Raw genomic sequence first — 14,363 nt, 5'->3', positions numbered from 1 at the left:
CAATATATATTCTGTTAAAATATATAAACTCATACCTTTATTTTATTCAAGCTATAGGAGTGAAACAAACAAAAAAATTGTTTTTCCAAACCTTATTTATTTTGTTGCAACTTATCCCGCATACCACTCAGAGTTCCTATGTAGACACAGGAAGTTTATGGACGTATAAGGACCTATGGCACCGAGCGTGAAATTTATACTAGTTACATAAAAACCATGGATGTTTCTCATGATGTTGACTGGTCTTTGACAAAAGAGTATTTAAATGTTTTAATGAATTTGCTTACATGTTCTTACTGGTTAGTCTTTTTTTTTTTTAAATAAAAGTTTTAAATTTTATAAAATGTATACAAAACTTAAAGCATATTCTTGACTAATGATTGGCAAGAAAGTAGGTTACAGTTATTAAATAGTTTATGTCGTCTTAAACTTTATATAAGACTGAAATTGACAGATAAAGACAAAAAAAATGGACAGCTTTAGTTAAAATTCAATATTATATGTCATATTATTTTGACTAATTTAATTCAAAACACAATAGCATTTGTCTTATTAAATTGATTGTGTAGTGCAGTAACCAACAAACAAAATATGACCTCAGCAAGTTGAGGACCACTGTTATATGACCAAGTTATTGATAGTCTTTAAAAAAAAAAAGTTCAAATCTTCTATGACTTAGATTTTCACCATATTTGCTTTTTATTGGAATTGTTCTAGTATTTTTATATCTGCTGGAAAAATTGATGATATTCTTTAAAAAAGCATAGTACTTTTGATGTATAAATTGGATATATAATGACACAAAGTAAGATAGTATTATGGGATTGTATTAACCTTCAAATAACTTTTGAACTGTTATTGGATTTGGCTTGATGCAATACTGCATTTTCCATGGTGATCCATCAACTATAGAAATGTTAAATGTCATTTTTTTTTTTTCTTCTAATCTTTCAGAATCTAGAAAATTCAATTTCATAAAAAATCATAAATTTCAGTTTATTAGGGGTGTACCAGATTGGAAATTTGAATTCCGGACAGAACCGCATTCGCCAGAATTATTGAAAAATTCCAGCCTGAATGAGATTTATATTTATGTAGTTTTTTACCTTCAAGAATAAAAATGAAAGATTGCACCTCAGCAGCATGGCTACATAATATATATTTATAACCTATAATATATATACATATATAAATATATATACATATATAAATATATATACATATATAAATATATATACATATATAAATATATATACATATATAAATATATATACATATATAAATATATATACATATATAAATATATATACATATATAAATATATATACATATATATATATATATATATATATATATATATATATATATATATATATAATATATATATATATATATATATATATATATATATATATATATATATATATATATATATATATATATATATATAAACAGGCCTCGGTTGGAGTAAATAAGTGTGAGAGCAAAGAAAAGCTCTCCTAAAACAAACATGGCAAGCCAATTGATCTGTTCTTGTAAAGAGCCTTTTACCAGAGCTATCCGTTTTTGGCAAGCTATCTGTTTATTTATTAAATAAATTGCTTATTAAATACAAAATTAAATTTTAATCTTGTTACAACCATTGGTTTGTTAAATTTTAACAAAAATTAACATTAATGTTAACAGAATATATACATAATGAGTATTGTTTATCGTACCGTGAAAAAATTCCTTAGATGAGCGTTTTCTTTAGGTTTTCACACTAACTATTGATTTATTTATTAGAATGTCACTAAAAATAAACAATCGCATTTTGTAATTAAAAAAAATCAGTCTGAAACTGGAACTTTCTTTCTTGTTTATTCAATGTAATTTGCACAAGAAATTTTAATATTTCTAATCAATATCTGAATATAGAGAAGAAAATAAATTGGTAATATTTATGAAAAAATTATACTTTTGCAAGAGCTGTAAATTGCTCCCGTAAACCACTTTAGAGAATTGTCAGGTCTCAGCGGGAAGCTGGAGCTTTAGCTCTTGCTTCCCACTGAGACCTGTATATATATATATATATATATATATATATATATATATATATATATATATATATATATATATATATATATATATATATATATATATATATATACATATATATATATATATATATATATATATATATATATATATATATATATATATATATATATATATATATATATATATATATATACACACAGTGGGCAAAATAATTGTCCGTACATTAATGAAAAGTATCTATATTTGATCAAAACAACAATTAAAAGTATTTAGATAGTTGTAATTAAGAGTTTTTAAAGAAATATTATAATATTAAAGTAATTTTAAGTGTATTAGTTAAAAATATATTAATATATGAAAAGTTATATAAGTTTATTTGAAAAGAGTTAAAAGTTTAAACAAAAAAATTGTCCGTACACTATGTTAATTTTTAAATTAAAATTAGTTAAAATTAAATTAATATCTTGTTGGACCACCATCAGCTTCAATAACTGCTCTACAACGATTTTTCTTTGATGAGACGAGTTTAGATGTAATTTCTTGATTAATTGATGACCAAACATCTAAAACCAATTCTTTGAGCTTGTTTTTATTCTTTGGAGCTCAATCTTTCATTCTTTTTTCCACCACCGACCATAAATGTTCTATAGGGTTCAAATCGGGCGATTGTGCAACACAATCCAACACGTTAATGCCATTTGCAGCAAGATATCTGGTTACAGATCCAGCTTTGTGCATTGGATCGTTGTCATGTTGGAATATAAATTCCGTTTCAAGTCCTAATTTTCCTGCCGAAGCCACCAAATTCCGTTCTAATATGGATCTATATAAGTGTTGATCAATTTTCTCATCAATAAATTCAATTTTGCCAACACCGGACGCACTCATGCAGCCCCAAACCATAACATTTCCACCACAAAAGTTAAATGTTGCCTTCAAACACTTCACATTATATTCTTCTCCGACTCTTCTATAAACTTTTGCACCACCATCAGCTCCATATAAATTAAATTTACTCTCGTCTGACCAAATAATCATATTCCAGAATGTATCATCCTTCAGAACATGTTCCTTTGCCCACTGCAACTGTTTTCTCTTGTTCACTATGCTGATGAATGGTTTTCTCCGAGGCGTCCGTGCAAAAATATTGGCTTCATGCAGTCTGTTCCTAATTGTTTGCGGCGATAATTTAATATTTAATTCATTTTCCAGCTCTTTTGGTACTTCAGGGCATTTTTTCTTCTATTCTGCTCGATTTTCCCAACTATGCACTTGTCAACTCTTGGCGTTGTTGATCTTTTTCTGCCTCGTACACCATTATTTGCCACTGATTTTGTTTTTAAATACTTTTCCCATATATATTGAACAGAGCTTGGTGGTATTTTCAACATTTTTGCAACTTTTCTAATTGATAATCCATTTTCCTTATCAAAAACTACTTGTTTACGTAAGTCAATACTATATTCTTTTCTTTTTCCTTCCATCATAGCCACGTAGTTAAGAAAAGGTTTATTTTTATTTATTATAGTATTATTTAACCTAAAAGTACAAGATATTAATTTAAAAATCATTTATAAACAAAATTTTACCTTTTAAATCAAATGTACGGACAATTTTTTGGTTTTAAAATTTTTAAAACTTTTAAATAAGTTAATTATAAATTAAATTCTCGGGAGAAAATTAAAGATGGCGTATCTTTTTTATTTGTTTTCTTGTGCGCTATCTATTGGTTTAATTTATTTTTTTCTATCATTTAAAGTTTTAGAGCTTTTTTCAAAAAACCTTATTTTTCATTAATGTACGGACAATTATTTTGCCCACTGTATATATATATATACATATATATATATATATATGTATATATATATATGTATATATATATATATATATATATATTTATATATATATATATATATATATATATATATATATATATATATATATATATATATATATGTATGTATATATAGTTCTATAGTTTGTTGCATTTGGGAAGCACCAAAGGAAAAAAGTGATTCTTACGCCAACGCATACGTCACTTTTAATTACTTTTGACTTTCGGCCAACATTTGCGTGTTGGACGAAAGTCAAAACCATTAATTTAATTACAAATTAATCGTTTTTTAAAAAAACCACAAAAACGCAAATTTAATTGACCAGAATGTTTTTAAAAACATTCTGAATGTTTTTAACAATATAAACAATGTTTTTATTATTTATTTTTTTTACTGTAAATCATGTGCGGAGTGTTGCTACATCGACTATCTTATAGCCTGACACGCAAGGGAATGCTGCTACATCGACTGACAAGTAGCCTGACTCACAAGGGAGTGCTGCTATATCAACTGACAAATAGCCTGACTCGCAACGGAGTGCTGCTCCATCTACTATCTTTTAGCATGACCCGCAAGGGAGTACTGCTACATCGACTGAGGGTTTGGTTGGGGCAGGCAGTCTATCAATTAATAAAAAAAAAAAATTCCGGTCTTGCATTTTAATTTTTACTTTTTGTCAACAAAATATGGAAAAAACTTTTGGACAACATAAGAGTTCTATATATATATATATATATATATATATATATATATATATATATATATATATATATATATATATATATATATATATATATATATTTATATATACTACTGTGATCAAAAAGTAAGGTGAATTTTTAATTTAAACTTCCAGCCTTATTCGAATCGTCCAATCTTTTTTATTTTTAAGTTGGTAGGATTGTCATTAACATTTGCACCAAATTACATGTCAAACTCATAATTATTTTTTTTTGTTTACGGTTGTTTCTGAAGTACCAAAAGTGCATTCGGCGATTTTCACGATGTCTAATTTTGTTGAGCAAAGAAGTACTATTAAATTTTGTTTGCGGAATGATATTTCTGCTGCTGAAACATATCGAATGTTGCAAAAGGCCTTCGGTGAAGAGACTATGTCTCAAAAAAATGTTTACAAGTGGTACAAAGACTTCAAAGAAGGCCGAGAATGTGACTTGGAATGCTCTGGACGACCATCGACTTCGATTGATGATCGCCACATCAACAAAATCAAAGAATTGGTGCTTGCAAATCGTCGGTTAACCATTCAAGACCTTGTTGACATGGTTGGAATATCATTTGGGTTGGTGCAAGTGATTTTGAAGGATCATTTGGGCCTCAGAAGACTCAAATCACGTTTGGTGCCGAAATTTCTCAATTTCTTTGAAAAAGAGCGTCGCGTTAAAACGTGTGAAGCAATGCTTTCTGACTATTAAGACGTCTACAAACAAATTATTACTGGCGATGAGACTTGGGTCTACGCATACGACCCTGAAACAACCGACCAATCGAGTGAATACCGTGAAAAAGGCGAGCCGAGACCGAAGCAACCACGTCAAAGTCGCTCAAAAATCAAGGTCATGTTGACTGTTTTTTTTTATTATTGTGGTGTCGTGCACTACGAATTCCTTCCAACTGGCCAAACTGTCAACAAGGAATATTATTTAAGCGTTATGCGACGTTTGCTCGAAGCTATTCGCAAAAAGAGACCTGAATTATGGGCCAATAACTCTTGGATTTTGCACCACGATAATGCGCCTTTGCACACAGCACTGGTTCTTCGTGAGTTTTTTGCCAAAAACTCTACCCATGTTGCTCCACAACCACCGTATTCACTCGACTTAGCACCGTGTGACTTCTGGCCCAAAGCTCAAGAGACCACTCCGGGGAAATCGTTTTGAGTCCATTGAAGAGATCCAACGTGAATCGGCACGCACATTGAAGGCTATCCCTACCGAGGACTTTTTCGGCATGTTTCGAAGACTGGAAAAAACGTTGGCAAAAGTGCATTGGGGCCGGGGGGGATTATTTTGAGGGGGACGATATAGATTTGGAAGAATAAATAAAGATTTTTCATTTTATAAAAAAATTCACCTTACTTTTTGATCACAGTAGTATATATATATATATATATATATATATATATATATATATATATATATATATATATATATATATATATATATATATATATATATATATATATATATATATATATAATACACATATATATGAAATATTTACTGTATTAGGCATCCTATTCTTTTTAACTACTTAAACGTTAAGAAACATTAAAAATGAGACAATTATCAGAGGCAGGTAATATTTTTGATAAAGAAAGATTTGTTTGTTGCCCAAAATTGGGTAGCAACTCTTTTTTCATTACAATATTCCTAAACTTTTACAAATCTTTGCGTAAATGATTATTGCAATTAAAATTAGGCAAAGCTACAGATATGTGGTCTAAAATAATTTTATTTTATTGCTTGTTGCGTTTTCGTGTGGAGACTTGCTCAAAGTGGTGACTTAATATAAACATAAATATTTATTGGCTTATCACATACATGCTACAAAAGAGTGCTACTACATCCATTATCTTATATCATGATGCTACATGGGAGTGTACATCAACTATCTTTTAGCCTGCTTCTTCAAGGAAGTGCTGCTACATTGATTGAGGATTTAGCATAGGGCTGCAATGTTTTTTCTTTTATTATTTCAATTAAAATTTCTAATGTTTAATAATAAAACTCTCTACTTACAAGAGCGCAACAAGCAACAAAAAATAATTTTAGAGCGCTAAACTGTAGCTTTACCTAAAATTACATTGTATTTGTTTAAAATTGTGTATTTTTTACCTAGGTTTACCCATAGTTCTGCATTGTCCTGTAGGACAATGATTTTATTTAATTAAATTTACACAGTTTGTGTCACATGTCTTAAATAAATAAAGTAAAAATTAAATTCCGGCATTCCGGTCTGAAATACTATAATTCTGGCCAAAACCAGAATGACCTAAAAGTCACGAATTCCAGCTGAATTTTCGGCCAGAATAGAATTATAGTACATTCATACAATTTATATACCATAACAGACATTTATTTTTATTTGCTTAAAGTTCACAGAATTTCTCAAGCGCTCTCAATAAAATTCAGGTCTAAGCACAAAGCTGATTAATTCAATCTTTTAATTTCATTGTTGTTGAAGCAATCTTTTACTATCTTAGCTCAATGAACTCTAGCATTATTTTGCTGAAAAAATTTTCACAACCAATAATAATTGTTTCACTTTGCAAAAAGTGCTTGAACATTTTCTTTAGATTTTCTTTAGCATTCATTTTTCCATCAACAAATTAAGTTTCTGATTTACTGGATGTCCAGAACTTTCTTAAAGATTTTCTTTAGCATTCATTTTTCCATCAACAAATTAAGTTTCTGATTTACTGGATGTCCAGAACTTTCTTAAAGATTTTCTTTAGCATTCATTTTTCCATCAACAAATTAAGTTTCTGATTTACTGGATGTCCAGAACTTTTGTTGATGGATGTCCAGAACTTTTATTTTCCAAACCTATAAATCGTCGCCTTAGAGGGCAGAGGTTCTATCTCCATTTTGGGTAGTTTTGCAGGAGAACATAAACAAAGTTTGAGCATTAAGCATAAATCAGCAATTTCATTTTTTGTTAGTGTTAATGTTTTTTGATCAATTAGAACTATCAAACATGATAGGAATAATTCAACTTTTTTGAAATTATTAACATTGAAGAGAGTATGGCACAAATTATAAAAGTTATCATGGAGATTTTGAAATTTATAAACATAATGAATCCAATTAAAATTCTTTTTTAATTAATATAAAATGCTTTTTATGGTTGTGTAAACTATCAGATAATGACAATCATGGTTCAAACTTTTTAAAATTAGTAACATTTTGGGACAAATTTTACAATTACCATGGTGATAGAACCTTTACTCAAATTAACTGTGAATTGAACAGAATTTAAAAATTTGTAAACAATGTTTTTGTAATCAATATTATTAAGTTCTAAGTGAAATCTTAATCTTAATTAGCAGAAAAATCAGAAAATTGTTATAATAGCAAAATTATATAACAGAATAATTATTATAGTAATACTGAAAAAAATGACTGACAAAAAACAAAGTCTTAGTTCTAGTTATCTTCATAGTCCGAGTTAAGAACAAAAATTGTTTTAATAGCAAAATTATATAACAGAATAATAATAGTAATACTGAAAAAAATGACTGACAGAAAACTAAGTCTTAGTTCTAGTTGTCTTCATAGTCCGATTCATCAATTTCTGACTCATCAGCAGTTGGTTCTGGTAAACTGTCTCTCATGGCTATTGCAGACGGTAGGTTGTTATACCATTGGGCATAATCTGGTGGAATAACACGCGATTTCACCATGCGCATGAGATCTTTTTTTTTCGCATCCGAAATAGGCAGGCAAGTAGGATACAATGGCTGAGGCTCTAATCCTTCGATGTTGGATCGTCGTCCTCTTCCAGACTGTACATTTATTTCCATAAAGGTAGGCGACGTAGTGCTATATTTGTACTGCATAATGAACGGTCTTGACTTTTCAAACCTTGCCCACTTAATGTTCAACCAGTTGACGGTTTCACCTTTAATATTTTTTGTACGATTTTTCACAATTTTACCGCAAAGTTGTTTTGAGTCAAAAAAATCGGTGTGTTGCAGTGGTTTAACAAGATATGGACACAGATTCTTGCGCGCTGCAGCAATCAGAACTTCGTATTCTCGTGTAGTGTAAATTTTTTGATGGCTATTACTGCGTTCAATAGTACTGTGCATAGAGTCAACTTCTAAATAAGAATGACCCGACTCCATATACTTCATATCGATGCATTATAGGTGAGTTGTTCGAACAATGTACATCATTGTCGCAACAATAAATTGGTTTCTATTTTGTCCAGAGCACGTATCACTAAAAGAAGTCACCCTCTTCACAGAAACTGGAAGAGACCTTATATAATCTAACAGAGCTGTATTTATTTCATTGGCTTCTCGTTTACCTTCACTTTTGTCCCATAGGTAACAAATTCCTTTTTTAGTAGACGTTTCATAAATAGTAAAATTATAAACGGCAAGTTTCCGCATATAGAAAATTGTGCATCACCTGCAAATGGAAGTGGTAACACTGCTTCGAGGTCAAAAGTTATAGAACGAATGGACTTGTCAGCAACAGATGCAGTCTTATCAGAATTTTTTTCGTCCATAGCTTCCTTTTCACGAAATTTACGACTGTCATAATTTGGTTGTAGCGTTTCTTTATCATCACCACTGGCATTTCGAAAAGCATTGCAAATCGAGCATTGGTCTTTTTTGGGAATAAAAAATTTTATATTAAAATCAGTAACAAATATTCTCTGATATACACCGATAGAAACTGGATCTGTGATATTTTTCGTTGTGCAATAATCATCTTTGTATAGTCTATAAAGTTCCTCAATACTTAGTTCAGGACTAAGGTATTTTGCCTTTGATGAAAGCTTAGGATGTGCTCTCGAACTGCATTGGTTCGCATTTCTGAAGTCTTATTGGCTGGAGTTTTTCCTTTTTTTGAATTTGGTGGTATGAAAAGACCAATCTCATTTTTATTTTTTACAACAAACTGAACAGTTTTCTTGCTTATGTCCAAAGTCGTGCAAAAAAATTTTTGGCACACTCTAATGACATTGTTTTCATTCGCTTCCACTGGCAGATGATATGCACAGGATATTGTTTTTTGTCTTATTCCTGAATTGTCACGACGACGTGAAACATTGCTACTTTTCACTAAATGGCATATGAAATCTTTTTTTCTATTTTCACCCTCTAGTTGGTAGTAGTGTTTATTTATTTCTAGTCGTTTGGTTTCCTCAAAATGTTCTCCACACTTGAATTTGCACTTTAAACAGTTCACCGTTCTAGGTGTTTTGGGCGGTACTGCTTTACCTTTTCGTGTCTTGTATGCCATTCCTTTCTCTCTTTTGTCTTTTTCAACAAATCGTTTCCAAAGATTTGGTCTTTTGCCTTGTTTGCGTCCAATTTTTAGTTCAGTGAAAGTTCGCTTTTTTGAACCATTGTTTAATTCCATGGTGAATTCTTAGAATTACGAAAAAAACTATTTAAAATTACCTCTGTTTTAATAAAAGGTTGTTTATTCATTATATTTCGTTTGTTATCATCTGCCATTTTCAAGAATTACGTCATAGGGCAAAGAAGATATCTCCGGTATAGTCAGATGGCAAAGGAGATAACACCTTTGCCCTTTTGGGATTCTGCACAAATGTAGATAGCTCAAAACTCGCACAAATTTTTTGCTCTTCTCGTACTATGTGGAGATAGACCCGCTGCCTAATCTGATTCTAGCACTTAAAATAGATGTCACTAAAGTCATAGTTAAATTTGAGCACAACATGGAGATAGAACCTCTGCCCTCTAAGGCGACCAAATATCAATGCTGTTTCTAATCACAGTTTGACTGCATTTAATGGCTTTAGCCATGTAGCTAATGTATTTGTCTCTGTGTGGACTTGATCTGGACTCAAATGTTCAATTATTTTAAAGAACTGTTATGCAAACTGCTATGCTCTTTTGTATTCATAACTAAGTAATTAAAACACTTTTTATTTTTAAATTTTATAAGCTATTCTGAAAAAGTATTTAAAGCATGCAAAATAACTTGGACATTAATATGATATCTTATAAAGAGGAATGCTTCACAACTATTTCTTTCCCTCTCTGCAAGAATTTATTAAGCAAACTTTCTTTGCTTAATAAATTTTGAAAATTTATTAAGCAAAGAACTTGTTGCAACATGAGGAAAAGCTACAAAAAAGTTGTTGTTTCTGTTAGGTCATACATGAGTGTTTTCATTTACTTAATTCTCTGTTTTTTTAGCCAATTTTAAAATCGGCTGCGACTGATTACTTTGTTTGATTGGCGGCTTAATAGTTGCTTATAATGCAAAGTGGTGGCTTTTCATTTTTCCTTAAATAAAAATACTTTTTGTTTAAAGATTGGTCCTTATATTCAGAAATTATTGGAAAAATAAAAAATTTTGACAGCTTTTTCTGAAACTTTTATTTAAATAGTAATTATGCAAAATAGCAAACTTTATGACTCTAATTTCAAGCATGAATAATAACGTTCATGCTTAAAATCAGAGTATTATTGCAGATAAGGTAGTAAAATATTTAATGCCAAGAATTTCCAATAAAAAATTTTTTTTGTTATACAAATTTTTTTGACTCGCTGTGTACAGAAAAAAATGAGTGTGAAAAATGCTGTTATTGTTGTTGTTGTTGTTTTTGTAAGAGAAAATGAATAATCAGTAAAAGTTTTGAAGGCCATAAAAATATATCAGAATATCAAGTATTGGGATAAGTTTTTCATTGTTAGTGATACTAACAGGTACTTAAAAGTATAACCTGAAAAAATCACTGAAAATTTTATGAAAAAATGAGCTTAAACTAAAAGACTCGAAGAAACCGAACAGTTTATGTCTTTTAATCTAAATATCTTTATATTTTAATCTAAGTATCTTTGTCTAAAGCTAACTAGGTAAAGTATTTTTTTAAATTTAATATTGTTTTGAAATATATTTATCATTTATTAGTTTAAATATTCATTATTACACACATGTTACATTTTTTAAATAGACATTTTATGTTTTTGTTACCTAGTCACAACAAGTTGAAAGAACCATGCAACTTCAAAATGTGTGATCATTATTTCTGCAAGTATGACTTATTTTAACTTCACTGATTTACACTTAAATACTTCATTATTGTATAAAGTATGTTTTTTTTTAAAAAATTCATGTTTTGCTTTATAGTTTTAGTAAATTATGCATTTATGATCTCTTTTTTTTTTTTTCTTATTTGCAATTCTATTGTTTTTGCATTTTTAATGCTTTATAATTTATTGTAAAAATTAACTATAAATTAAAAAACAAAATTATTATTTCATAATAATAAAATCAAAATCATTAAAATCAATAATAAAATCAAAATTATTAAAATATCAATTGAAATAATTAATATTTTCTAATAATTTAGAGAAATAGTATTCACTTAATAATTTAGAGAAATAGTATTCATTTGGTTGTTCCAAGCAGTCCGAAAATTAGAAAATTTATTGTTTTTGTAAATAATAAGGGAGGCAGGGTCACTAACAAATATTTTAAAGATATCTTAAGGGTTATTTTTATAGCCTGATATATTTATTTTCAGATTATGTTTTCTTTTATTGTAAAAGATGATGGAAACGGTCAGTCCTACCCATTTAAATGCATGATGTTTATATTTGGGAGGTAGGGGGGAAGGGTTAAGTTAAAAAAATTGGTAATTTTTAAAATTTTTATCTTAGTGTAAATAAAAATAATGTCAACAAGCAATAGTTTTAGAAAAATATCTCATCATGAGGTTTTTTTTGTTGGAAAAAGAATTGGAGCAATACCTAATACACAATTGCCAACTAAAAAAACTGTATTGCAATATTACCATTACAGAGCCTTATGCTAAAAGCTGATTTTCCAAACATTTCCTACGTTAATAGAGCTTTATGTCCTCATGGTGATTTCTTTACTGCACAATGTGCTGAAATAGGTGGTTGTCTCCAAAAATGTTTACAATGCGTTGTTTATAAGGTGAAGAAAATATGGCAAAAAGCAGGAATTCCTTTTATTAATACCGACAAGCATATCAGGTTTTGATAAAATTAAAATAATTTTAATTTTTAGTTTAATCCAATTTCAAATTTATGCTATATAAGTAACAATTATAAAGTCATACAGTTTTATATATTTATAATAAATTAAATTAATTTTAATGCATTCTTCTTCATTTGTTTTAGAGACAAGATTGTAGACTTAAAAAAGAAGAGAAAAGATTTAAACTAACACAGGAACCGTTTAAGTACAAATTTAGTTTTAAAAAGAAAACAGTTTTCAAGAATGCTAGAGGAGGTATTTGATGTAAGTCAAAAGAACTGTGAAGGTATTATTATGAAAGATAAAACTAAAGATATAAAAACTAGAAGAGAAGATGCAGATTTTCTTAACGACCAGAAAGGAGCGCGTGCTCAGAAAATGTTAGGTAAAGATAAAATTTTACAAAAGTTTGTAAAAAACAAAACAGAAATAGAAATGAAAATAAAAAATCAAAGAACAAAAGAGTCGGTAAGAAAATAAAAAGAGTTGGTTACTGAGAAATATGTAATTAAAATATGTAAATCTAATGTTGTTCCTCTTATTGTTCCAAAAAATATAGGAAAAGATTTAGCTCCAACAGCATCACAATATGGAATAAGTTCTACTGCACTTAATGCAACTTTTGCTTCTCTTATAAATAATAGTTCTGAAACGACAGATGATTTTTCTATTTCTAAACGAAGTATTTTGAGGCAGAAAAAATTAAGTATAGGAAAAACTGCCTGTAATATTAAAGACAAATTTATTACATTGGCTAAGGGTAAAAGTCTTACTGTGCATTTTGACTCAAAAATTATGTTTGAAATGAAAGAACTTGGTAAAGAAAAATTTGGAAGAGTAGCTGTACTAATCAGTTTACCAGATCTCTCAGAATCCCAACTTTTGGGTATTTTAATTGTGAAAGATGGCACTGCTGAGTCTCTTGGGAAAACAATCAAAAAAACTTTACAAGACTGAGAGCTATTTGACTGTGTTGATTGTCTGTCCTTTGACACCACAGTTACAAATACTGGTTGGCTAAAAGGAGTCTGTACTCTAATTGAGCAGTGGAGAGGAAAAGTTTTAATTTGGATGACTTTTCGTCATCACATTTATGAATTACATATAAAGGTAAATATTGAAAAAATCATACAATATTTTTATATTTATTTATATATTTAATTATGAATGTTTCTTGATGAATTAAATGCTTAATTAATAAAATTATTTAAATGGTTTGAAATAAATATATTTTAGCACTTTTCAAATGTTCTTACTGGTGGTAAAACAAGTGGACCAAAGACTGAGTTGTTTAATAGGCTGAAGGGTATTTGGAAATCGATTCTTGAAAAGAAGATAAATTATGATAACCTAAAGAGATTTGACTTCATTTGCAGCACTATTTTATGTTTTATGGTTTATTAAAGCTCCTATCCCTGCCATAGCACCTTCTTTAGATCTAAAAGCTATTAATGAAATGATACAATATTCTGAATTCAGTTTTAAACCAGCAGAAGCCATACTGAAATCACTTTAAAAGCACAATTGGTATTTAAATGAAAGATTTGTGGTTATGTGTCTTGTTGATAAATGTTTAACTGTAGATCAGCTACAAAAATTAGCTCTTAAATTAGCTTAAACAGCGAAGCCCACCAGTTATAAGATGGGGAAACTAAATTCCGAAATTTTTACTGACAATGAAAAAAAAATAACAAAAAATATTAAAGATTTTATTGGTCCTGAAAGCTGGTTTGTTTTTATTTGATTTATTAAA

The 14,363-nt window shown here is 29.0% G+C and overlaps 2 protein-coding genes across 3 annotated transcripts in view; one reads left to right on the top strand and one right to left on the bottom strand.

Annotated features, from left to right (window-relative positions):
• Window positions 1-155, bottom strand: part of LOC136087443 (cellular tumor antigen p53-like) — a 62,946-nt gene extending 62,791 nt beyond the window's left edge. Inside the window, exon 1 of the mRNA XM_065810218.1 lies at window positions 92-155. The gene's annotated coding sequence lies outside the window, so the exon portion shown is untranslated. The remainder of the gene's footprint in view (window positions 1-91) is intronic.
• LOC101234293 (BRCA1-associated RING domain protein 1) overlaps window positions 1-14,363 on the top strand; it is a 39,253-nt gene that overhangs the window by 161 nt on the left and 24,729 nt on the right. For both annotated transcript variants that reach the window (XM_065810215.1, XM_065810214.1), the window contains exons 1-2: window positions 1-299; window positions 11,583-11,639. The exon at window positions 1-299 is cut by the window's left edge. In XM_065810215.1, the coding sequence (XP_065666287.1) occupies window positions 217-299; window positions 11,583-11,639 (140 nt within the window). In that variant the 5' untranslated portion in view covers window positions 1-216. The remainder of the gene's footprint in view (window positions 300-11,582; window positions 11,640-14,363) is intronic.

Source organism: Hydra vulgaris, chromosome 11 (genome assembly GCF_038396675.1).
Source record: "Hydra vulgaris chromosome 11, alternate assembly HydraT2T_AEP".
NCBI classification, from domain to species: Eukaryota; Metazoa; Cnidaria; class Hydrozoa; order Anthoathecata; family Hydridae; genus Hydra; species Hydra vulgaris.
Note: the sequence above shows the minus strand (reverse complement) of the source record. Positions and strands in the feature narration are given on the sequence as shown.